General features: G+C 30.6%; 1 protein-coding gene and 1 pseudogene across 4 annotated transcripts; one reads left to right on the forward strand and one right to left on the reverse strand.

Moving 5' to 3' along the window:
* Nucleotides 1-452: 452 nt before the first annotated feature.
* On the reverse strand, nt 453-4,707 carry LOC111314666 (putative sucrose-phosphate synthase 1; annotated as a pseudogene). Its single transcript, XR_016332650.1, has 7 exons — nt 3,485-4,707; nt 3,336-3,392; nt 2,656-2,766; nt 1,515-2,330; nt 1,241-1,356; nt 959-1,090; nt 453-751 (listed from the first exon to the last, which is right to left on the reverse strand). The product of XR_016332650.1 is annotated as a putative sucrose-phosphate synthase 1 (transcript).
* A 19,432-nt stretch (nt 4,708-24,139) lies between these two features.
* On the forward strand, nt 24,140-27,089 carry LOC111313609 (putative glutamine amidotransferase GAT1_2.1). 3 transcript variants are annotated; one of them, XM_089752186.1, is made up of 5 exons: nt 24,220-24,380; nt 24,482-25,212; nt 25,308-25,514; nt 25,920-26,195; nt 26,882-27,089. In XM_089752186.1, exons 1-4 carry the CDS (start codon nt 24,287-24,289, stop codon nt 26,169-26,171), a joined length of 1,284 nt encoding a protein of 427 aa, XP_089608312.1. In that variant the 5' UTR covers nt 24,220-24,286; the 3' UTR covers nt 26,172-26,195; nt 26,882-27,089. The 3 variants fall into 3 exon arrangements, with proteins under 3 accessions (XP_022770018.1, XP_022770019.1, XP_089608312.1); XM_022914283.2 differs by lacking the exon at nt 26,882-27,089 and having other exon boundaries at nt 24,140-24,380; nt 25,920-26,359; XM_022914284.2 differs by lacking the exon at nt 25,920-26,195 and having other exon boundaries at nt 24,215-24,380.
* Nucleotides 27,090-27,344: the final 255 nt, after the last annotated feature.

Here is a 27,344-nt window from a genome sequence, read left to right on the forward strand (position 1 = left end):
ATTGATGATTTTTAAACTATCGTAATATATAATAAAAATATACCAACAATTTTAATCCATTGTCACTATATGTATAACCGTCGATATAATTACTATTATGTATTTCATATTATACTTCTTACCATCGATTAACTCCCACAATATATATTTATATATTTTAATTTTTATTATATATTCCAACAAATTATCCCACATTATATTTTTTACCAATGTTCAATATCCATAAATATAAACTCATGTTTTTACTTTTATTGACATTCTATTCGGCACTATTTTTTTTTAATGATTGGTAGCATTCAATATAGTCTAAAATATTCTAAAGGTAAAACATGACGATATAAATATTAAGGCACTGATAAAAACTTTTTTTTTTAATTATATTTTGAATTATTAATATTAATTTATTTATAATCATAATATGATATGATTTCATATAAAATTAAAATACATAATAAAATAAAAAAATATTTAATAAGATATGAAATAAAACTTCAAGCAAATTATTTATAATCTACAAACTTAGAATATGCAAGAACTAAATTCATTGTACCAATTCTTACGCAGCCATTCCATCACCCAGAAGTCAAAAAATCATGTATCTAAATCCAAAATCCACTCTCCCATTAAAAGAAAGAAGAACATAACGTCTTGTTTGAAAACCAAATTCACCAGCTGTACCTTCGTTTTTGCTTCTAGACGGCAAATGTCAGGAACCTCATACTGCTTCTGATGCTTAGGATAAGCTACTCGGCTATAAAGATCATACTTGTCAATCAGTTTAAGGATTAAGAGAAGCACAGATGCATTAGTGCCGCACATTTCATCCATACTATCACGGTTTCCCAGTATTAATGTTTGCAACAAACGTAAAAAGTAAGATCACTGGAATAAAACTAATATACGAGAAAACAAGACTGAGAACAAAATTCAAGTTCAATTCAAAAAGTCATGGACATACATGATTAGCAAGCTCACTTAAAGGTCGGCATCCTCCAAATGCTTTGACTAAAGTTGTAATATTCTTTTTAAGGTCTGGCCGAGCAAAGGCAATAACCATCGGTTTGCGTGGGTTTGAAAAGAAACGCATTATCTACATATTTAAATCGGTAGATCAGTGCTATCATCAGATCACTGCTCCAATAACAATCTGTTAGTAAACTAGTATCACTATAACAATAAAAAGAAAGGTCAGTGAAGTGCACTAATTAGGCTATCATTAAAGAAAATTTTAAACTATAACCTCAGACCAAATTGGTGGGTCAAGAGAAGTAGGATTTTCTTCATTTTTTTCTACATCCCCATCCATGTCTCCATCACGCGGAACAATATTATGAAACTCCATCCCGGAGGAATTACCTAGATATGATCTTAGCAACATAAGATATAGACAAACAGGGCAAATAAAAGAAAGAACAGCTAATCTGAAGGCATTAAGATAACAATATCAGACTTCAAGTATAAAAAAAGTATAATAAGCAAGAATAACAAGTCATAAATGATGTCTTGATACTTACAACCATACGGGGCATAAACCTCCCAGGACGGCTGACACCCCTTTTGATCCTTGCTCTAAGTTGGCACTCCAATACCGGATCAAAGCCATCATTAAGGTGCCACTACTCTTCAATCTCCTGTCTAGTGCTAGTTATAACAATTTCAGAGGCATCAAGAGATAACTCCTTAGCCTCTATCTGTCGCATGATTTTGTAAGTCCTATCTATTTCTTCTCTTGATTGCCAACCCTATTTCAAAAGCTGTTATAGCCTATCCCAACCAAGTAAGTGACCAGTAAAAAGCATTGGCACATTTAGAACTCCAGATAGAAGAGCTGCAGAGTCGCCAGCATCTACGTAATGTCCATGAACGGAAACAGGCCAAACTGGTTGCCCACCACCAATTTGCTGGCCCAGAACTTTGGACATCTATCGAATGTGACTAAGTGCACAATCAACAAACTCAGGAATATGAGGCCAAAGAAGTTCTTTGGGTATATATTTATCTTTTGGGCCAAAGCATATACGAATAATATAAGCACCACTGCTCTCACCAGGCTCATGCATCAAGTTCTTTGTAGTTCTTGGACTAAGAATCTCTGTTGGTTCAGCAGAACTCCAATCCACATCTGGAGCTGAAACTTGTCTTGTCAGTAAGTCAACCCGATATACTTCCGGCAGTGTGCTTGAGGCCTTAGCAAGTTCTACTACATAATTAACTTGTGTACAACACAATATCCAATTTTCCCAATGAGCAACAAGGTACTTGACCATCTTTGAAGTGGGTGAAGAAAATAGCACTCTCAAGATACAGACCACACTCTCAAGATACAAACCCTGGCAAATACATTAGTGTGACTAAAATGTTACAACATCTAAATGATTGATGATTACAACAAAAAGACAATGTGTCTGTTCAAAAATTGAAATGAGCTCCAGAGAGTGTTAACTTTCCACCATATAGACTTTAAGCTCATTTAGATGTTGAAAGTTTTCTGAACTATAATATAGAACCCATAACCAAAGTATTATAAATTTTTTTAAGAATAAAAGGGTGAGGCTGAAATTTGTATTGCGAAAGAGAATTCATCACATCACTAATTCACATGCTAGAGGACAGAATGACAGAACATCTATCATAGGCATAGATACAGGTGATTACCACTACAGGATTTGAATCCCTTGATTGTGGAAAGGCAACCCAAGAAGGTATTGTGACACAGTAACTCCATCCTGTTCGAAGATCATGTGGTTAAACAGTTTCCCTCCCATTCTGCATGTATATGTACAATGAGTAAGTGCTAAAACCAGGACTCAATCAAAACTTTCTGGATAGCCAAAAAATCTACTAAAAGAATCAGAACATCAAAGTGGGAAAATCCATTCTTTTCTATGTAATAAAAAAGAGCCATAAAAGATGGTATTCAAAATGTAAATACATTTCAAGATTAAATTATAACCGAGTCATTATTTTTAGATGATGTCTCAGGTTCTTGATTGAGTTCTTCGATCATCATGCTTAATTGAAAAACTACTAAACTTTTAGCCAAAAAACTACTAAACTACTATAACCAGCTGAACCAATGGGAACTCAGTAAATGCTTAAAAACCAGCTCGGTGTCACACTGACAAAGAAAGTTGTAGACATGGGAAAGGAAAAAAACCTAAAATTTTAAACTACTAGATTAATGTGTTTAAAAGCTGGTTAAAAGTTAAAACATACATAAATGTAAAAGCAATAAATTCCCTGTCTATTTTATTTAAGATTGAGATAACTAACTATCTACGTTACTAAAACAATCTAGCAAGCAAGCCTAGTGTCATCTTTGCCAAATTGATTACCTTTTTTTTTCTCCATCCACCATAAACTCGCTGAAAACATTAATTATTGCTTCAAGCCTAGAATTTCATGAACTAAACTCATTAATCACCAAAATTGAGTGCTAATTCAGATTTAAAAAAAAAAGATGAAATTGGATAAAAAGCTGAACCATTTACGAAGAGGCAGGCTCCAATCCATCCCAAGAGGCAGTGGCGAAGTCCCATCGTGCCTGTGCTTCGGTGGACTCCGTCTCTGCATCATCTATTTCTTTTCTCTCTCTCTATTAAACGACGTCGATCTCTCTCTTGGAGTTGAAATTGAACATTAAACCAAGGCTCCTTTTCAAAAAATCAGTAACTGAGAAGGATTAGCTGTTTTATCTTTCTTTTTGTCACCGGCATTAGTTTTTAAGATTGAAAGACAAAGAAAAAGAAAGATGGCAACAACAGAGAAGGATTTGCAGAGAACGATGACGTTGCTAAGTTGAACGAAAGGGTTTGAAGAGAAGCGGCCAAGGCTAACAAAAGTTCTAAAAAATATCTGATTAGTCATTCCCTATGATTGCTGCTTTTCTATAAAGTCTGCACCTACTAAGACCAAGTAATAAAGTTTATTTCATTATTGTTTTTGCAGGATTATAGAATAGAATAATAAGTTATTTACAAGTATCAAATGTGCAAAACCTAATAGCTTATATTTAAACAGAAAAAAAATTAGAGTTTTGAGATTATACGAATTAAGTAAAGATTATATGTAATGTGTAACAAGGTTTTTAATTTTATTAATTGTCACTCGAAAACTAAAAGACTAATGCTAAAAACTAATCTTAAAACAAGAATCAAAAGATTACAAAGTAAATGAAAATGGAGTAGTTGTCGAACACTTAAAAAGAAAATGGAGAATACATGAAAACAACTTAAAGAATATGAAAAAAAAAAAGTGATAGCTGAATCTTGCAGAGCAAATAAAAGAACTTGGATCTTGAAAAACAAAAATTGCTTTTGTTGAATTTAAAGAAAATTAAAATAAGATTTGAATCTTTAAAACAAGAAAAGAAAGATCATAAAAGAAATACTTCTTGATTGAAAAATAATTTAAAGAACAAAGCTTTGTTATTGACAAATCTGTTACCTAAGCCAATAACTCAACTAAAGAAATAAAAAAAATAAAAGAAATAAGAGAAATAAGGAATGGGATAATGGAATGAGATGAATGGTCTTCTTATTTATAGAGTGGGATTCAATCAAGGGGGTCAGAATTACTAGTTGTTGGTTTGAATTCAAATGCTTCATGATAGGCTTGATCTTTATCTTCTAAAAAGGCATAAATGAGTGGAACTCCTCTCATTTGGATATGTTTGGCCGAATGGGGTTTTGGTGGAGCAATCTTAGCCTTTTATCATATCTTGAAACAATCTTGATCAAACACCCTCATTTAGGTTCGATAGGATAGAATTTAAAAGCTAGAGTTCAAATTTCATCCAACTCTTAAAGAGATAAAATTTTTTTTTCCAAGTAAAATTCTTTAAAGCTAAGTCAAGTATCATGATAAACTTTAATCTCTTCTTAACCGAATGGATTGAGCTTGTAGAGTTCAAGTGCTTGCAACTTCTCCTGCTTTCTTGCATGTCCGAATATAATAGAGCTCAAGTGCAATACATTTTCTTCATGGCTAAGCAAAGAAAGCATGTTTGTTTCAAAATTTCATCATGGCCAAATGTGGTGGCATCCAAGTGAACTTGAAATTGCATGAATAGGGACCAATATGGGTGGCATTAGACTTTCATAGTTGGGTCGAATATGATCCTTGCATGCATAGCTTGCATGAAAATGAAGTCTTAAGCTTGAAAAACCTAAAGCCATGAAATGCATTAAAAATCATCCAAAATTTTAAATTTTAGCACCATTTTGACATATAAAAACTCTATATATTTTGGTACTATTACCTTAACTTTTACCTATACCAACAGATCATAATAAGAGGGTGTTAGAATAAGCTAGCAACGTCTAAATTTTTTGTTATTTACACGGATGATTAGATACAATAGTTAGTATATTTTATAGTTATACTGATAATCAATTACTTCCGTTGGTATAAATACCGTTTACTTGTGGATAGTTTTTACTTAATTGAAACTTATACTGACGATTATAATTTAATCTGTCAGTATATAAATACTTATATTGAAAGATATTTATATATAGTTAGAAAAATATCAATATATACCAACCAAAAAATAAAGTGTTAGCATAGGCATTGTCTATATGACAATAACAAAAATTCGTCAGTATAAATCCTTTTTACTTACATAATTTAACCATCAGTATAGGCAAATGTCAGTATATGAAAAACTTTTTGTTGTGGCCTTAATTAAATCTTTCCAAAATGAGGAGAAAGGCAATGTACTATATATGGGGAATTATTTGACAACTAAAATCAAAGGCAATGGGACAATAGATTTAGAATTCACCTCCAAAAAAAGACATTAACTCTTACAATGTTTGGTTTGTTTAGGAAGTTAGGAAAAATCTATTGTCCAATAGTTTACTTAACAAATTTGGTTTCAAATTAGTGCTTGAAAAGGATAAATTTATATTGTCAAATGGGTGGCATTTTGTGGGAAAGGGTTATGCTAACAATGGGATGTCTAAGCTTAATATATTCTCAATTATTATCAATGATAAGATGAAATATTCTATTTATATGGTTGATTCTTTTGATATATGGCATTGTAGATTAGGACATGTATGTTATAATAGAATGTCAGAAATTTATAAGTTTAATCTAAGTCCATATATAAAGAAACATATGAAAGGTGCAAAACATGTATGCTTATTAAGATTATAAGAAAATAATTTCCTAAGTTAGAAAGATGCACACAATTGCTTGAGTTAGAACATAATAATGTATGTGACTTGGGTGGAACTCCATTTATAAGAGGAAAGAAATACTGTATCACTTTTATTGATGATTTCTTAAGGTATTGTTATGTGAACTTAATACACTTTAACAATGAAGCATTAGAAAAATTTAAGATCAATAAAAATGAAGTAGAATTGCATTATAATGCTAAAATTAAAATCTTGCGAATGGATAAAGGAGGTGATTATTATAATCTAAATTTCTTTGAATCTATTGGTATAGTACATCAAGTGTCTGCACCATATAGTACTCAATCTAATGGTGTGGTTGAATGGAAAAATATGATACTAACCAAAATGCTTAATGCCATGTTGTCCTACTTTTATTTAGAACAAGATTTTTGGAGTAAGGCATTATTAACAACATGACATATTCAAAATAGAATTCCAAATAAAATGAATAAGGTAACCCCATAAGAATTATGGAAGAAAACCCAACTTAAGCTATCTTAAAATATAGGTTTATGGAGCAATTTAAAGGTTTTCGAAACTACAAGAAAGAAATTAGAAGAAAAGAAAATTGAATGTATATTCATGGGCTATGGTCAACATAGCAAGGCATCTAGGTTCATAGTTATTGAACAAGGTGATTCATATCCATTAATATGATTATAGAATCAATAGATGTCTTATTTGATTACTATAGATTCAAGGTAATTCCTTATCCTAAAGATATTGCTCAAGATAATTCAAATTAACTAAAAGATACTTTCATAAATGAAGAAGAAAACATTGTACCTCAAGTTAGTAAAAAGGATAGAAAAGTTAAAAACATTGGCTCGAAATTTTACATATTTTTAGTAAAAGGAAATAGAGAAATAATAAACAGTCATATTGAATATTGTTTTAATGTTGAATTGGATCCTAAGACATTTGTTGGTCTTAAATTGATTAAAAGTTTTGATTTGCCTAACTTGAATCAATCTTTCCTAATATTAAATTGAACAGTTTTTCAACCTTCTATCTTGCCAAAATTCATTCAGGAACTAAAACAAGACAAAATTCTCAAAACAAAATGGATTAAGGCACATTTGGATAAAAGGGATCGATCCCCTAAGGGAAGGAATCAATCCCTTGCCTTACCAAATCAATCTCCTAGCAAAAGGAATCGATCCATTTTTCTTCTAAAAGTAAATTTCTTGAATTTTTGACAAGAATCAATCGATCCCCTCCATGTAGGGATCGATTGGCTGGGGTTTTAAGTATACCTGATTGATCTCTCTCTTAAAAGGATCAATCACTTTTTTTTACACAGAATGCTTTTTTCGCCTAAAATTCTAGAAAATGGATCGATCCCCCCACATAGGGGATCGATCACCTAGGCATGAATCGATCCCTCCCTTAAAGGGATCGATCAATTATTCAAACAGAATGTCTCATAGTTTGAAAATCCAAAAAAGGGATTAATCCCCCCGTATAAGGGATCGATCGCCCAAGAATGGATCAATCAAGTGCATTACCTAATTGATTGGGTAAGGCATTTCATGCATGAATTTGGGCTGTTTCAAAACTAACCCAATTGATCCCTTAAAGGAAGGGATTGATCCCCTAATGCCCACAAAGCCCCAATGGCTAAATTTTTGTCTGAAATTTTACAGGTTTGAAGCATCAAATGTAAAGCAACGGCTTTCAACTTCTTTCTACCTATAAATGAATCCTTCCATTATAGATCAAAAGTAAAAAGAGCTAAGAGAACTTATTGACATTCACCAACCATCTTCTTCTAGCATTCAAAGCAGTCCAAAGTAAGAAAAATATAAAAAATCCTACTTATATCAATTTTTCTCTAAATTTTCTTGTCAATATTGTTGTGTACTTCAATTTAGCAAATACCCAATCTTAGAGAAGTTTTTTAAGTTTGTAAAATATTTTAGAAACTTTGTATTGTGAGATTGTAAGCTTAAAGGGGAGGATAATCCTTAAGAGTTTGTAGTGTTGATTGTGTAAAGCTTTGAGAAGTTAGGTTGTATCTTTCAACACATGGTGCATTGAACTCCTTAGCACAAAAGGCTAAAGGAGAGGACGTAGATGCCTAAAGAAAGAACCGAACCTCTATAAATCTTGGTGTCCAATTCTTTATCTCTATCTCTTGTTTACTCTCATTTATTGTGTTTATTTGCTTAGATAAATTGTTTTGTGAATTTGTACTTATTAAATATTAATTATGAAACTTTTATTATAACCAATTCATCCCCTCTTGGTTTATTTCAAGTATTTGAGCTAACAATTGATATCAAAGCTAGTATTCTTTTTTGTAAGTTTAACAACCTAAGAGTGATCCTAAAAATGGCTCAAAAAATATGATGATCAATGTGAAACAACCATTCTCAAGTTGTAACAAATATAGTGGGCAATAAGAAGTGTATCTTATTGTAAATGAAACAGTTGCTGCATTTCTTGAAAATGAAAGCCATTTAATTGTAAGATCTCTTCTCCTTGTTGGTAGTAACTATTCATATTGGAATACTAGGATGAGGTTGTTCATTCAAGCTAATGATTATGAAGTTTGGAGGGTCATTGTAAATGGTCCTCAAATTTTAATGAAGATGGTGGGTGGTAGGGAGGTGATCAAGCAAAAAAGTGAATGAGATATTAATGATATGAAGATGGCTCAACTCAATGCCAAAGCAATGCATACACTCTTTTGTGCATTAGGGCCTAATGAGTGTAATAGAGGTTTCTTGTGTGAAAATATAAAAGAAATTTGAGATAAGTTAGCTATCACTCATAAAGGTACAAATCAAGTGAAGGAGACAAAAATTAGCATGCTCACTTATGATTATGAGTTATTCAAGATAAAACCATGAAACCATTAATGAGATGTCAAATCATTTTATCGACATCATTAATGGTTTAAAAGCTCTTGAAAAGACTTACTCAAATGTGAAAATTATTAAAAAAATTCTTAATAGTCTACCAAAGGGTTAGAAAGCTAAGGTGACAATCATTAAAAAGTCCAAAGATCCTCACAGACTCTCTTTGGATGAACTAATAGGTTCTCTCCTTACTTATGAGATGAAGCTCAAAAAGGGATAAGAACTAATCAAAAAAGGTGGCATTGCTCTCAAATCTACCTTTCAAGAAGATGAAAAAAATCTTGGAAAAGAAGAGGATGATAAAGATGAAGAGATGGCCATGTTTGCAAAAAAATTTAACAAGTTCATGAGGATGAACAAGTTTTTAGGTAAAAAAAGACCACAAAGGGAAATGACTAAAGAAGAAACAAGTAAAAGAGATAGATCAAATTATTTGCTATAAATGCAAAAAATTGGGTCATATTAAATTTGATTATCCTTTATGGAAGAAGCAAAACACGACAAAGCTAAATAAAAAAGCAATTGTAGCAATATAGAGTGATAGTGACTTCTCTGAAGATGAATTAAATAAGGAGGAGTAGCCAATCTATGTATCATGGCTCTTGATGAGCCCAAGATAACTTCTAATCCATATGATTTAAATTCATACACATTTGATGAACTACAAAATGCCTATGATGAATTAACCATAGAATTTGAGAACATGAACATGAAATACAAGAAAATGATCTTTAAGTTGAAACTAGAAAATAAACTTTTGACTAAAGCAAAGGATGATTTAGAAAAAAAAATTGAGCTCTTAAAGTTGAATGTCAATGATTTGACTAAAAAAAAAAATTTGCATAACTCATTTTCTAGATTTTATATGAGCATCAAAAACTCAATGACATGCTTGAAACACAAAGAGCATTATTTGATAAAGATGGATTAGGCTATAATGGTGGCAACAAAGAGACTCATTTAAAGAATTTCTTTGTTAAGCTAAATGATTCATCTAGCATACATACATATTGTCATAAATTGAGTCATTTTATATAATATTATTTCTTGAAGAAAGTCACTTATAAAGGTAAGCTCATTAGGAGAGTGTGGATTTCAAAAGAAGTTAGCACATCTCATGATGAGATTACTAAAATGAAGCAAACTCCATAAGGCATAAAAATTGTTAGCACTAACACTCAAGGACCCAAGAAAGTTTGGGTACCCAAAATAAAAATTTAATTATGTTTTTGTAGATGGATGAGTATTGCTACAAAGCCAATTCAAGCAAGAACAATCCATGGTACCTTGATAGTGGATGCTTAAAACACATGATCAGAGACAAAACTTTTTTTAAGGACTTTAAGCTAAAGGTGGAAGAGATGTTACATTTGGTGACAACTCTAAAGGCCAAATTGAAGGGATTGGCTCCATTGGTAGCAATTTTTCTACTATTATTGAAAATGTTTTACTTGTAAAAAGACTCAAGCATAACATACTTAGTATTAATCAATTATGTGATAAAAAACTTAGAGTTGAGTTTGAATTCATATGTTGTCAAGTGATTAATATCAAAACTAACAAATTTGTTTTTGTTGGACATCATCAAGAAAATATTTATGTAGTGCATCTAAATGATCTTTCCTTTAAAAATGTTTGTTTATTGACTCAAAAAGAAAATGAAAGTTGAATTTGGCATAAAAGACTTTGACATGCAAGTATGCATGTAATTTCAAAACTTTCTCAAAATGATTTGGTTGTTGGTTTGCTAAAATTAAAATATAAAAATGACAAGATTTGTGATACACGTGCTCAAAGAAAACATAGAAAAATCTTTTTTAAACCTAAGAATTGCATTTCAACTACTAGACTTCTTCAATTACTTAATATTGATCCTTTTGGTCCTACTAGGACAATAAGTCTAAGTGAAAAATAATATGGGTTTGTTATTGTTAATGAGTTTACTAGATTCACATGGGTTCTCTTTTTACATTCAAAGAATGAAGCTTTGGAAAAATTAATCACTTTTAGCAAGCAAATACAAAATGAAAAAGGCTATTCAATTTCTAGTTTTAGAAGTGATCATGGAAAAAAATTTGAAAAACTTTGCTTTAATGTGTTTTGTAGTGAAAATGGTATTAGCCACAATTTTTTTGCTCTTAGAATTCCTTAACAAAATGGGGTAGTAGAAAGGAGAAATAGAACTTTAGAAGAGATGGCTAAAACCATGCTTTGTGAAAATAATTTTTCCAAATATTTTTGGGCAGAAACCATAAATACTTCTTGTTATATTATAAATAGAGCTATGATTAGGCCAATTTTACAAAAAACTCCTTATGAACTTTTTAAAGGAAAAAAGGCCTAACATAAGTTATTTTCATCCTTTTGGTTACAAATGTTTTGTTTTGAACAATAGAAAAGATGATTTTGGAAAATTTAAAGCAAAAAGTGATGAAAGGATTTTCTTAGGATATTTCTTGAATTCAAAAGCCTATAAAGTATTTAATAAAAGAACATTAGTTGTTGAAAAGTCTATACATGTTATCTTTGATGAGTTTAGTTCACCTCTGAAAAAGGTGCCTTTTGATGATAATGATGTAAGTATACTTCAAGAAAATGTCAATGATGCATCACTTGACATTAAGGAGAACAATCAAAATAAAGATGATGAGTTTCTAGAGGAGCCACAACATATAGAGAAAGAGCCAAATCACTATAAAAAAAAGAGATATGTCAAAGAAAGTGAGATTATTGGTGATTCAACTCAAAAGGTAAGAACTAGATCTTCTTATAATATGTATAATTATGTTGCTTTCTTATCACATATTAAACCCAAGAATATAGATGAAGCCTTAGGAGATGATCATTGGATATTGGCCATGCAAGAGAAATTGAACCAATAGGAAAGAAGCCAAGTGTGAAATCTTGTACCTAGGCTTAGTGATCATTCTCTTAAAGGCACCAAGTAGGTTTTTAGGAATAAAATGGATGAGCATGAGAATGTTGTTAAAAACAAAGCTAGATTGGTAGCTCAAGAGTATAGTCAAAAAGAAAGAATTGATTATGATAAAACCTATACCCCGGTTGCAAGGTTAGAAGCCATTAGAATGTTGCTTGCATTTGCATGTTTCAAAATTTTCAAGCTTTTTCAAATGAAAGTTAAAGGTCCATTTCTAAATGATTTTATAAATGAATAAATGTATGCAGAGCAACCTCCCAGTTTTGAAAATCCAAAATTCCCAAATCATGTTTATAAATTAACAAAAGCTTTATATGGTTTAAAACTCCTAGAGCTTGGTATGAAAGATTGTCAAAATTTTTAATTGAAAATGGTTTTAATAGAGGGAAGGTTGATACTACACTTTTTCATTAAAATCAAAAGGAAAGGATATTCTCATAGTGCAAGTTTATGTTGATGATATCATTTTTGGTGCTACTAATAAAGTTCTTTGTCAAGAATTTGCTAAGACCATGCAAGATAAATTTGAAATGAGCATGATGGGAGAACTCACATTTTTCTTGAGATTACAAGTAAAGAAAACAAAAGATGGCACATTCATCAATCAAGCCAAATACATCAAGGATTTGCTCATTAAGATTTGGATTGGAAAAATCAAAGTCTTGCACAACACCTATAAGTACTTCAACAAAACTTGACAAAGATGAAAGAGGTAAATATGTTGACTCTAAATTATATAGGTTTATGATGGGTTCATTGCTATATCTTACTACAAGTAGACTGGATATAATGTTTAGTGTATATTTATGTGCTAGATTTCAATCATCACCTAGAGAATCATATTTATCTATTGTCAAAAGAATTTTTAGATACCTTAAAGACACCCTTAATTTAGGATTATGGTATCCAAAAGGTTAATCTTTTGCTTTACTTGCCTATTTTGATGTAGATTTTAGTGGTTGCAAATTTGATAGAAAAAGCACTTTCAAAACTTATCAAGTGTTTGAAAATATACTTATATCATGATTCTTCAAGAAACAAAATAGTATTGCTCAATCCATAACCGAAGTCGAATATATAACGACTAATAGTTGTTATGCTCAAGTTTTGTGGATTAAGCAACAATTGAAGGATTTTAAAATTATCATGGATCATATTCCTATTAAATGTGATAATACTAGTGCTATCATTCTCACCAAAAATCTAATTCAACATTCTAGAACCAAACATATTGAAAGTAGGCATCATTTTATTAAAGATCATGTTCAAAAAGGTGATATTGTGCTTGAATATGTTGATACCTTGCATCACTTAGCTAATATTTTCACAAAACCTCTTGATAAGGATAGATTTTATGCAATTAGAGGTGAACTTGGTATGATGAATGCTCCTTGAAATGAATTTCTTGATGTTATAATAAATGTTGCAATCTTGATTGATCAAATGTATGTTTATCTAAATATATTTTTTAAGCTTGTGTATGATTGTATGATGCAAGTTTAAATGTTCATGTTGCATGGTTTTTAAATCTTTTATAAAAAATGCTACAGTAAAAAACCAATCGATCCCCTTTGGACCAATCAATCCCCTTTAGACAAGATCGATCGGGTCTCCATCCAATAGCTAAACTAAGTTGAAAATGTGAAAAACCAATCGATCATCCTTCATAATCGATCGATGGGTCCAATGCAAAAACACAATCGATTGATCCTTCTTCACAATCGATCGATTAGGTCATGCATAATTGGCATTATATGTACCATTTTGGCATGTTATAATTGGGTCTCTTCTTCTTTGGTCGATCATTTTAGCCCCTTCACCTATTTTTCTTCTTCCCCAAACTCATTTTTTTCAAACCCTAAGCATTCTCACTCTATTTCCACTCAAAAATTAATTCTTCTTAATAAAATCTCTTGTAAATTCCTTCATTTCAACTTGATTTCTTACAAAAATCTTCCTTAAAAATCATCAAATCACTCAAAAATCTCCATTTTTTCTTCTCACTCTAAAAAGTTGATCTCATTTTAAAACTACTACATTCACTCATCATTCTTGCTCATCTCAAACATATTTTACTCTTTATCACCTACAATTGTCAATTCTCTTATCAATTTCACATAAAACCTATCTATCTCCATTATTCCATCATTTTCATGGCTCTTAAAACTAAAATAAGTGCTAGAAAAAGGAAGAATCCCCCAATGGAGCCTTTTAGCTCATCAATGGGGCTTTCTTTTAATCAAAATTTTGTCAATCCAGATGCAAAGAAAATATATAAGAATCATTTTACACATAAAAAAGTCAAGCATGGAAGGATAATTTCACTTAAATTCTTACAACCTATAAAATTCTCTTACTTACATGCTTTTAAGAGATTTGGATGGCTAAATTACTTGTATATGGATGTACTTTTATTTGAGAATCTAGTGAAAGTATTTTAAAGCAATGCTGGTTGTATTCAAATTGAAGGGTCGCATAAATACTATCTTGATAAATTTAGAACATATGCGATGGGGAAAGAAATTATAGTTACCAAGCAATTGGTAGCTGAAGCATTCATGCTAGATGATGAGGGAGAAACCAATACTAGGTGTGACATAGTGAAACTAGCTCAAGATATTTTTAGAAATAACAATTTACAAGTTGTTCCCACTAAAGCCTCTAGATTGTCAATGTATAATAGGTTGTTATATCTTATTGTCACTCATGTGTTAGCACCTTTTGGTACTTAATACTCAACCATTAGGAAGCAAAATTACTAGTGGATGTATAAGATCAAGCATCAACAAAAACCTAATTTTATGCATTTCATTTTCAATGATATAATGAAGGTAATGCTAAATAAAGATTATACCTTAGTCTATGGTTTTACAATCAGTAATCTTTTGAAGAAATTGGATATTAATACTAAAGAAGATAAAGAGATGATGTTCAATGATCCATTTAGTATTCTTGGAGCTCCTATTCTACATAGTATGGAATACATTCAAAATGCAACAGGTTTATGAGTTAGAAAAATTGATATTGGGGTTGCACAAGAAAAAGAGGAAGAGCATAAAATTTTAGATATTCTTGAACTTCAATGAGAACCTTCTACCCCACCATTTGATACTCAAGGAGCCTTAAAAATGCTTATGTTTGAAATGAACAATCTACATTCCATGATTAGGACATGAACACTCGATTAGAAAACATGAAAGAGACTTAAAATGAGCTAGTTTCCCAAGTTTGTCAAATTAGACCTGACATTGGACAAATGCGATCTGCACAACAGCACATGGGGTAACATTTCCTTCATTCTCCTCATTCTTCACCTCTTCCTCAATGATCCTTCCTAGTGCCATTACTTATACGTTTTTCCATTTTTTTTATGTTGTAAATTTGTCTTTAAAAACACTTTGCATTGTGGCTTGTTATTAAACTTTGGTACTTGATGTTTATATTAATGAAATATATCTTTCATCCTCATTATGATATGGCTTGTGACATTATGGTTTGTGAAATTGATATCTTGTTTGATGATTGGTATATTGCTTGCAATTGAGTTTGGTGTGACTTAAGTTATCATATTGAGTTGGTGTGGCCTTGAATTGATTGTTGTTAACTCACTTTGCTTCACTTCATCCTTTTTGCTATGACTAAAAGGAAGAGAGATAAAGGTATGAAAATTTTCTTTGATGATTTTGATGACATTAATGATCTTGATTATATTGATGATTTTGATGGTATGAACCAATTTCTACTTGATGATATTGACATTGGTTTTTTGGCTTTGAAGTAATTAAAAGTTTTGATTTGACAAACTAAAAATTTACCTAACTGGAATCAATCTCTTTTAATATTAAATTAAACATTTTTCCAGACTTCTATCTTGCTAAAATTCATTTAGGAACTAAAACAGGACAAAATTTTTGAAACAAAATGAATTAAAGCACATTTTGATAGAAGGGATCGATCCACTAAGGGAAGGGATCGATCCTCCACCTTACTAGATCGATCCATTAGCAAAAGGGATCGATCCATTTTTCTTTCAAAAGTAAATTTCATGAAGTTTTGGCAAGAATCAATCGATCCCCTCCCTGTATGGATCGATTGGCTGGAGTTTCAAGTATACTTGATCGATCCCTTTTTTAAAAGGATCGATCACTTTTTTTACATAGAATGCTCTCCTCAACTAAAATTCTAGAAAAAAGATTGATCCCCTCATATAGGTTATCAATCACCTAGGCATGGGATTGATCCCTCGCTTAAAAAGATCGATCAGTTGTTCAAACAGAATGTCTCCTAGTTTGAAAATTCAAAAAAGAGATCGATCCCCCCACATAGGGGATTGATTACCCAAGAATGGATCGATCAGGTGCATTACCTAATCGATCGGGTAAGGCATTTCATGCATAAATTTGGGCTATTTCAAAACTAACCCAATCTATCCCTTAAAGGAAGGGATCGATCCCCTGATGCCCAAAAAGCCACAAAAGCTATATTTTTGTTTGAAATTTTATAGGTTTGAAGCATTAAATGCAAGGTAACAGCTCTTAACTTCTTCCTACCTATAAATGAAGCCTTCTACTGTAGATTAAGAGTAAGAAAACCTAAGAGAACTTATTGCCATTCACCAACCATCTTGTTCTAGCATTCAAAGCAATTCAAAGTAATGAAAGTGCAAAAAATCCTACTTATATCAATTTTTCTCTAAATTTCCTTCTCACTATTGTTGTGTACTTCAATTTAACAAACACCCAACCTTAGAGAGGTTCTTTAAGTTTGCAAAAAATTTCAGAAACTTTGTATTATGAGATTGTGAGCTTAAGGGGGAAGATAACCCTTAAGAGTTTGTGGTGTTGATTATGTAAAGCTTTGAGAAGCTAGGTTGTATCTTTTAACACATAGTGGATTGAACTCCTTGACAAGAAAGGCTAAGGGAAAGGACATAGGTACCTAAAAAAAGGGCCGAACTTTTATAAATCGTGGTGTCTAATTCTCTATCTCTATCTCATGTTTACTCTCATTTATTTTGTTTATTTTTTTTAATAAATTATTTTGTGAACTTGTGCCTATTAAGTATTGATTATGAAACTTTTATTGTAACCAATTCACCCCCTTCTTGGTTTATTTCAAATCTTTGAGCTAACAAATTTGATGAAATAATGAAGTCTCAAGATATAATTTTTTGGAAATATGCTATAAATGATGAATTAATTCAATTATGAGAAACAATGCATTGATATTAGTAGATGTACCTCTAGGATGCAAATGGATATTCAAAAAGAAAGTGAAAGTGGATGGTACTATAAATAAGTTCAAAGCTAGATTAGTTGCTAAGGGATATACACAAATGCCTAGAATTGATTATTTCAATATATATGCATCTGCAGCAAGAATAACTACAATAAGAATGCTTATAGCATTAGCCTCAATCCACAAGCTAGTAATTCACCAAATGGATGTTAAAACAACATTTTTAAATGGTGAATTGGATGAGAAGGTGTATATGGAACAACCCGATGGGTTTATGATTTTAAGATAAGAAAAGAAAGTGTGTAAATTGATTAAGTCTTTGTATCAACTTAAACAAGCTTCTAAGCAAAAAGTTTGATGAAGTTGTACTAGCTAATGACTACAGGATCATTGAATCAGATAAGTGTGTCAATATTAACTTTGAACATAACAAAGATGAAAGATGTCATCATTTGTTTTTATGTGGATGACATTAATTTTTAGTACAGATTTAAAACAAGTTGAAAGTACTAAAAGTTTTTTGCTAAAGAATTTTTCCATGAAAGATTTGGGTGTGGCGAATGTGATTTTGGGCATAAGGATTTTAAAAGAAAATAATGAGTTAATCTTATCCTAACCACATTATATTGAAAAGATTTTTAAAAGATTTGATCATTTTGATTATGCAAAAGTTATAACATATATGATCATAATTTAAAACTTATATCAAATAAAGGTATGCTAGTTGCACAATTAGATTATGTAAAAGAAATATGATATTTGATGTATGCAATGATATGCACAAGACCCGACATAACTTTTGTGTTTGGCAAGCTTAGTAGGTATACAAGTAACCCAAGTCACTTACATAGTAATGCCATATCCAAGATATTGAAATATCTAAACAAAATAGTGGATTATGGCATTGATTTTAAAGATGAACCTTTAATTTTAAAAGGATATACAAATGCAAGTTGAATTACTAACATAGAAGATCATTCATGCACAAATGTATGAATATTCATGTTTGGTAGAGGTGCAGTTTTTTAGGGTTCTAAGAAATAAACTTGTATTATGGATTATACTATAGCTTTGGAATTTGTAGCTTTAGCATCGGCTTGTAAGGAAGTGAAATGGTTAAAAAAACTTGCTATATGAATTTCCTTTATGGCCTAAACCAATGTCACCTATATCTATCCAATGTGATAGTGAAGTTAATTTGTCTAAAACATATACCCAAATTTATAATGGGAAATCAAGACAAATTGGTGTGAGACATAGTTATGTTAAAGAATTAATTTAAAACGAGCTAATCACCATAGATTTTGTCAAGTGAGAACTTGGTAGATTCATTTTAAAAGATTTGGTATCTAAAACTTCCCAAGGGATAGGACTCAATCCCATTGACTAAAAGCACACATGATGAAACCTTAACTTAATGCTTAATTAAACATTAAGTCTTGAGTTTTAATGAGTCTAAATACATCATTTGAATGTGGCTACAAGTGCTTAAACTTTATATCCCATCCCAAGGTTGATAAGTACTTGGAATCGTATAGACAAAAAGGGGGAGGTTGAGCTTTAACTCTTAATGGACCCATAACAAGTAAATAAAATGTTAGAATACCTTATACGATGGCATTTCTGATGGAGTTTACCTATATGAATGAAACTGGTGCAGTTTTTAAGAGCTAAAGGCTTGGTTCAAAAACACTCACAAAAGATACAAGACCAGTGAAATCATGTCGAGTATTGTTGAATGACTCTTATTGAAAAGTGAAAGCTTATGTGTGGGTGATACATGACTAGTCACATTGAATTGGTGGTTCAAAGATTTAAGTTCTACTATTTAATTCATGTTATTTTAAGAACACCATTTCACTAAAATGGGGGTTTTAAATCAAGATTGATTCCTTCTTTTATTGAAAAGATTTTTTTGAAGTACTATGACTAATTCTATTTTGAAAATAGTAAAGGAATGTTAGAATTATTTTCAAAATAGTGAAAGGAAATTGATTAAGAATAAGATTTAATCAATATTTTGAGAAACCAAAGATTAATCAAGCTTGGAATAAGTTTTGAATGCATGAAAAAGTTATTTGTATGAAGCATAGCTAAGGTTTTCAAATGCCTACTCTTAGGTAGTTGAATGCCAGTTCATTGTTTCATAAAATCACTAGGGCATGTGATCAGAATGCCTTAATCGTGGCATTCGAACACTTGCTTATTGTTTTAAATTTTCACTAAGGCATTTGAATACCTTGTGAATGGCATTCAAATGTTGTGCTTCTAATTGAGAAAATTCATAATGGCATGATAAGAGATTCGAATGCCATAGCATGAAAAGTCATGATTCATGCTAAAACAATTTGATTTATCTTGCTAAGAATTATTATTCAAGAACAATCTTCCACTAGTTAAAGGTTCCAAATGGCAACTATAATTGTTCAAAAAAGTGTATTCTTTGTGAACTAACACATTGGTTGAATGAATTAACACAAATTAAGGAAACTGACCATTGAATAATAGAGAAAGCTAGAATACATTGGTAAATACATCAAACATTCTCTTAAATTATCTAATTTCTTCTCCCTTTCATTTCCAACAAGTCATTTAGACTTTATTTGTTGCATAAAATACAAGCCTAAACCTAGTATTTCTATTCTATAAAGGTGTTTAGTGGTTTGGACTTCATTAATGTAAAGTGAGTTACAATGTTGGCTACATTGTATCTCATAAAATATTTCAATTTTTCTTTTTGCATCCCAAGTTTGGTAAGGATGAAATAAATAAAAAAGAAAGTGTTTTTCAAACATGTGAACCAATTACTTATAATTATTTGGTGCAACTCTTCATTGGTGCTATATTCTTCTACGTTGCGAAAGGACTACTTCAACAAATAGAGAAAGAACTTTTTTTTTTTGTCATTCAAGGGGACAAAGCCCTACATAAGGGGGAGGAGGGAAGATTGGGGTTTGAACTCCAGCCTTGATGTTTTCTTTTAAGGTTGTCTTGGCCACTAGGCCAAGCAACTTAAGACAGTAGAAAAAGAACTTGAAACCTTGATTTTACACTCATTTCTTTCAACAAAAGCATCCATAATCTATTATATATAAATATACAAGAGTCAAAACGTTTATTAAGTAAGAAATATCCATGATATATGTTTCTAATATGTGAATTGTCTAACTTGATTCCATATGTTCACTAATAAATACAAAATTTTATTATTAATCATTTTTGTACATTAATTGATGACCGAAATTAAATTTAAATTTTATCATATCTAACAACATGATAAATTTATGTCAAATTGTGCTATCAGTATCTATACTTAAATTAAAATGTGGATTTAATTTCTTTATAATAAGTTTAATATTAACACCACCTCTAGTTTTTTGAATTTGAAATTTCGATTTAATCGTTAACGGTGTCTAATTTCTTTCATTAAGTCTTTTGACTTAGATGTTAATCTAGTAATATGATATTGACTTAATTGATAGGAATTGATCAAACCAATGTAGCATTGACCTGTGCTGATTGAAATTATTCTAAATTTAAAATGCCATGTGACCTTTTTTGTGGCCATGTGGAAAGTTTTGGATTGGGCCACCGCTGTTTTCACATTTTTTTCAATATTTTTATGGTATTATATTAAATACCAATTTAGTGTAAAATAAAAACATTATATTCAAATAAAACATGTTTTTCAATCCTTGAACTCTGAAAAACAAACTCAGCAATTTTATATATTTTTCAATGCGTAAACTAACCCAAAAGCTAAACTCGAATGTCATTAGTCAAAAATAGCAAACTGAAGCCGGCACAATTTAAACTAGCCTTCCAAATTCAATCCACACCAAAATCTTACCAAGAAACCCAGGTCAGTACCCATGTTCCTGTCTTCATATCTCTCATTCTCTCCCTTTTCTTTTCCTTGTCTATCTCTCTCTGAGAGGATTATAAATTATTTTCCAATTTAACGTGATGCATATGCCACTTCCTCCTAGCCTTTACCAAAGTCTCACTTCAAGTTCTACACTAACGAATCTAGCACAGGTCTTAGCCTATCACAAAATGCTTTTTAAATGCTTCTATTTATCAGCTACTAGGTTTTTTTTTTTTTTTTATAATAAACAATAAGCAAAAGGGTAAAAAAAATACTTCCAATAAAATTTCAACAATCATTTAAATTTTTAATATTTTATTAGAATTAGACAAAAAAAAAAAAAAATCCTCGACTGCACCACACTGGAGCTTCGTTTAAAACCAAATGAAGCGTTATAGTTGAGAGAGAGTGAGGCGTGGCGAGAGGAAGAAGAAGAAAAATAAAATTTAAAAAATGGAAGAAAGCAAAAATGAAAGGAAAAAAAATCCACCATTTAGTATACATAGATTAAAAATCTAGGTAAGAAAAGTCAATACAAAATCATTGGGTCAAAGATCAAGTCAATAGAGTTAAAGGGTGAAATTGGAATGCATTAAAAGCTCGGACCAAACGAGCAGGTGCAGCCCAACTATGAGGTGCAATCAGCAGAATGAGTTTTGGCTGGTATTGCCACTTTATTGTCCCAATTCTAAATCATCTTCTAGAATCCTATAGCTGCCAAAAGTAAGTGATTGTTCATCGGAATTGTTTTTGTCTGAATTCATTGGAATTGTTATTGTCTGAATACTCGTAAGTTCGATACTATTAATGTTCAATAGCTTTGACAGTAATAATTGGATCTATTACTACCTCGTTCATTGAGTATAGAAAAGCATAGAAAGGTATAGCAATGAACATTTGAATGATGCTAGGAAATATGATCAGAAGAATCTGGATGGTAGTTTCATTAACAATCCTTCGCGGGATTGTATTTTTTTATAGTGGAAATGCCATATAACACAAATCAAGATTTATGATACGAAAATCAATTAAATTAAAATTCTAAATTTTAAAAAATTAATGTAATGTTAATATTAAAATTATTGTAAAAAAAATATAAATTTCCATTTTGATCTAATTAAAATTTTACCATAAATTTAAAGCAATTTACTTTAAGAATCAACTTCTTAGCTTATGTGTCTACTAATTAATTTACTTTAAGCAATTTTACATATGTGTCAATTAATGAATGTAAAGCAATTCCTTTTTAATTTTCTTTTTCAACGTTTACAAATTATGTAATTTATTTTATAAATAAGATTTTAATTTGAAAATATAAAATAGTTATAAATATTAAAATTTAAAATTGTTAAATACAATTTCTTCAAAATTATTATGTAAACCAATTAAATTAAAATTCGTATTAATAAATCATGCAAATTTAATTACTCCTAAAATATTTCTTATAATTTGTTGTTTGTTGTATTTATATCTCAAAATATAAAAATTTAATTAAGTAGCAAATGAACAATTTTATTTGAAGGGTGCTTCCTACAAAACTACGGTAAAGGTGGATAAAAACGTGCACCGACCAGGCTAGATAGCCGCATCCCTCTCCACATCAGATGATAATCCAATCCGCCAATTACTTACATGTTCCCACCTCAGCTTTGACCTGTCCAAGATGTTGCCCACTCTAGATAAGCCTTAACCACGTTTCAACCTCCCCCACTTTCTTATTAACATTCATTTCTCATTTTTTTTAAATTAATTTTTGGGTTTTATATATTCACATCCCCACGTTTTGTTTTATTTTTATTTTCTAAATTAAACCAAACCAAATTGTGCTTTGAAACCTATTATTCTTACTACAAATATGGTTATATGCTATTTGTTTAGTCAATTGAGGTCTACAAAGACAGCTATATACATTTCTTATTCATAGGATAATATCAAACATTCCAAATTTGTTTCGGTGCTATTATCAAGTGAATTTAATATTCGATTTAAGTGATAGATTTGTCTCTTCTTTTAGAGAATTTTGTATTAAATTGGTGATAATTAGATAATTCTATAAGCGAATTAACTTAAGGATATCTTGAATTGTCAAATATAACAATAAGGGTTTCTCAATTTCTGAGCAATGGATTATAATACATTCGTTTAATTAAATTTAATATGTACAAGAGGAAAGTTTACATCCCCAATTTACAATCCCTCCACAATTTCATTTTATGCTTATCATTTGAGTCATTAAATTTAACACTTCAAATAGATTTTCTCTCTAATTTTTTAAGTAATAAAAAGTGAAATAGTACCTCATTGTATTTAAAAAAAAAAATTCGTAGCCTAAAAATAAAAAAAAAAAAATTTTTAATGAGACTTGAAAAATATATTGAAATGATTTTATTAATCATATGAGATAAATTTCAAATGCTAATTGTATGTTTTTTTCACACTTCAGTTTTCAATTGTTTATAGTTGAATTCATGAAATCTTCAACTTAATCAGTGATGTTCTAAAGATGGGTTAAAAAAAAAACGAATATGCGCATATGTAATCTAATATTCTGTTCAATGTGTTTATCAAACTTTTTTAAATTAAAGTAATTCACTTTTTTTATATATAATGTGGTTAAGTGGTTTTTAAGTTTTTAATACATTCAAAATTTTATTTTTTTTAAATATTTTTATAATTATAAATCTCGACTGATAAAAAATAAATTTATTTTTTATCAATTAAACTAACGTCGTGAATGGTAAAACAATTTACCGTCAATGCCATAAGATTCTGGTATTTAAAAAAAAAACAAACTATTTATCCTAATGAAAAATAATGTGATTTTAGTTTCAATAATTGCACAATCAATTAATAGGAGGACATTTTAAATAAAATTTTATCCTCTAACCATCAATATCAAATTAAAAAAAAAAAAAAAAAGCAATTTTAGAATTTTCAAGTAAACAAAAAGGTCGTGTCAAATAAACTAAAATTTGGGTAGCACGCGGCGCCTGGACTCTGCTTAGCTGTCTAATTTTCTCTCTCTATTTTTCCAGAATGACCTACCTTTAGATTCATCCAAAGCCCCTAATCCTCTCCTCTTTTGCATCTTTCTTCTCTTCTATAAATACCTTTCAAAACCCAAACGACAACTAACACAATCACCCTTTGATTAAACTTCTCCAATTCTCTCTTGTTTTCAATCTTTTTTATGGCTTTCAACAATGATCTTTCCGTGATCCTACCCCGTGTTCTCATCGTATCTAGACGTAGCGTTCGCAAGAATAAGTTTGTAGATTTTGTTGGTAGGTATTTTGTGTATCTTGGAATACTAATCTAATTGTTTTCGAATATTTAATTTTTTTTTTTTTTTTTGTAATGGAATTTTGGTTGTTGAATTTTTCAGGTGAATATCATCTTGATCTTATAGTCGGCTATGGTGCAGTTCCGGTGATTGTGCCAAGAGTTAATGGGGTTCATATGTTATTAGATAGTTTCGAGCCAATTCATGGTGTTCTTCTTTGTGAAGGGGAAGATATTGATCCATCTTTATATGAAGCTGAAACATGTGGCCTTTCATTAGAAGAATTAGAAGAAATCAGGAGATTGCATGCAAGTGATACAGCCATTGATAAAGAGAAAGATTCAATCGAGTTAAGGCTAGCAAAGCTTTGCCTGGAAAGGAACATTCCTTATCTGGGAATATGCAGGGGTTCACAGGTTTTGAATGTTGCTTGTGGAGGTACCCTTTATCAAGATATTGGAAAAGAACTGTCAAGAAAGTTGCCAGAGAATCAGAGAGTAGTGCACATGGATTATGATAATTATGATGGGCACAGGCATTTGGTGAAAGTGGTGGAGAATACCCCTTTGCAATGCTGGTTTAAGGATTCTTTGGAGGAACGCAAAATGGAGATTTTGGTTAATAGTTATCACCATCAAGGTGTTAAGAGATTGGCACAACGATTTGTACCAATGGCTTTTGCACCTGATGGTTTGATTGAAGGGTTCTATGATCCAGATGCTTATAATCCTGAAGAGGGTAAGTTCATCATGGGACTTCAATTTCATCCAGAGAGAATGAGGCGGCCTGATTCTGAAGAATTTGATTATCCAGGATGCCCATCTGCTTATCAGGTTTATTACATTCCTTTTCTTTTTACAACATATCGTCGATTTGGTAATTTTTTGAACAGGTTTTTGATTCTGGCATTTTGGTGGAATTTCTGCAGGAATTTGTGAAGGCAGTAATTGCTTATCAGAAGAAACTTAATAGCTCAACATCTGTGCCAAAGCCTTTGAAGCTTAATCAAGAAATGGAGAACAAAAGAAAAATTATAGTTCGAAGCTTCTCACTTGCAAAGAATTTGTACACTGCTGGAGGTGGGATGCATACTTCTAAAGAATCTGAACTTCAAGCTGGAGCAGAATTTCTTGAGGTGACACAATAAAACTGAGAACTGATTAGCAAAACATTTCAGAATACCAATTCTTCATGTCACGGATGACTCTAAACTAAATTGAAATATTTAATGTATATTAAAATATTCAATACTAAATTTTAAAAATCTCTATTTAAATTATGAATATATTATCTAATTAAGGATGTTATTAAAGGTGAGTAATACATTAATTAATAATAGTTTAAAGATTTTTAAAAATTTAAATATCACATTAATTATTTTATTACAATTTATATTATAATTTAGGAGCCAATTTTTATATTAACCTTTTTCAAGATAGTTTCGAGATCATTTGTGGTAACTTTTCATGATAGTTCAGGCAGAATATAGATATAATATGATAAAGTCAATTCATTGATCAACTGTGTTATCTGCTTGCAGTCAAACACAGCTCTTAGTGTGCAACAAGAGAATAGGCTGAAGCAGATGGGAGCAACAGTGAGAAATGGGAGTCATTACATTGAAAAATTGAAGTTAAATGAAGAAAGGGAAAGATTAGCAAGAAATATGATGGGGAAAATGTCAGTGGATCAATTGTCTGATCTGATGTCATTCTACCACATGATGGGGCAGATATGTTCAGAAGTTTTGGAAAGAAAACTACATGGCATTGTGAATGACAATAGCTATTGACACTTTCCTCTGCATAATTCCGGGGTAACATGCTTTGTTGTTAATAAAATGACAGATATGTTTGTTAAAAACTCACGGGAACCTGGGTTTAGCGGTCCCTGTCTTTGCTCTCTTTTGTCTTTCTTTGTTTCATTTCATGTGAATTGGGATATACATGAAATAGCTGGTGCTAAGTACCTATTTGTCTACATTCATTTTTTTGTTTAAAACAAGTTCAGTATGTAGATGTCTGGCTATAAATGTTATTTATTTTGAAACAATGCAGAGATCAAAGCTGCATTGCATGTGTCCAATTTGGTAAATTTATTGGAGGCAATTTAAAACAAAACATTGAAAAAAAATTTATGAAAAAATATTAACGTGATGTAATTTAACATTATAATTTTAATAACATGACACGGGAAAAAATGATATTAAAAAAATTTTTAATAACATGACACGGGAAAAAATGACGTGAAAAACTTTAAATAATCTGACATGGGAACAAATGAAGTGAAAAATTTTTAATAACACGACACCGGAAAAAATGATAACAAGGAGCACCAGTTTGACCTTAAGAGGCGGTGATTTAGTGGCAGTAGGTGACAATGATTTAGGGGCAAAGTTGTTTTGTTTAATATTTCATTAGGAATCTCAGATTTTTTAGTATTTATGTGACTATTGATACTCTTGAAAGGTGTTTTATGGTGACTTTTGATACTCTTTGATAGGTGTTTTGTTTGCTCACCGGCTTGGAAGTGGGGGGACATGTCAAATTTCCGTTTTGGTAATAATATTTATTTTGGATGTACAATTCAATTTTGATAACAATATTTTATATATTTCAGTTGATAAATCGGGATTGGCTTTTTAGTAAGGGACAAAATGTATCGTCCAATGTTCAATATGATTTTACAAAATTTAATTTTGTTCAAGTAATGGATTCTAGCCATTGAAAAAATTTTCTGTATTATTAATAATCAATTAAATAGAGATTCAATAATTAAAAGAAATATTGATCCGAACGATGAATTTGGCTAAATAAAAATCATATATAAATTTTTAAAAAATAATATGCTTCGTTTTTTCTTTTTTTTTTCTTTTTTTTTTTTTCGTTATATGATAGTAATTTTCAATCAATTACTTTTAAAAATTTTGTTCAAAGTTCTGACTATCTATTTAATTTAAATTTAT

This window comes from Durio zibethinus, chromosome 23 (assembly GCF_047325235.1).
Source record: "Durio zibethinus cultivar Kanyao isolate XHJ-2024 chromosome 23, ASM4732523v1, whole genome shotgun sequence".
Classification (NCBI taxonomy): domain Eukaryota; kingdom Viridiplantae; phylum Streptophyta; class Magnoliopsida; order Malvales; family Malvaceae; genus Durio; species Durio zibethinus.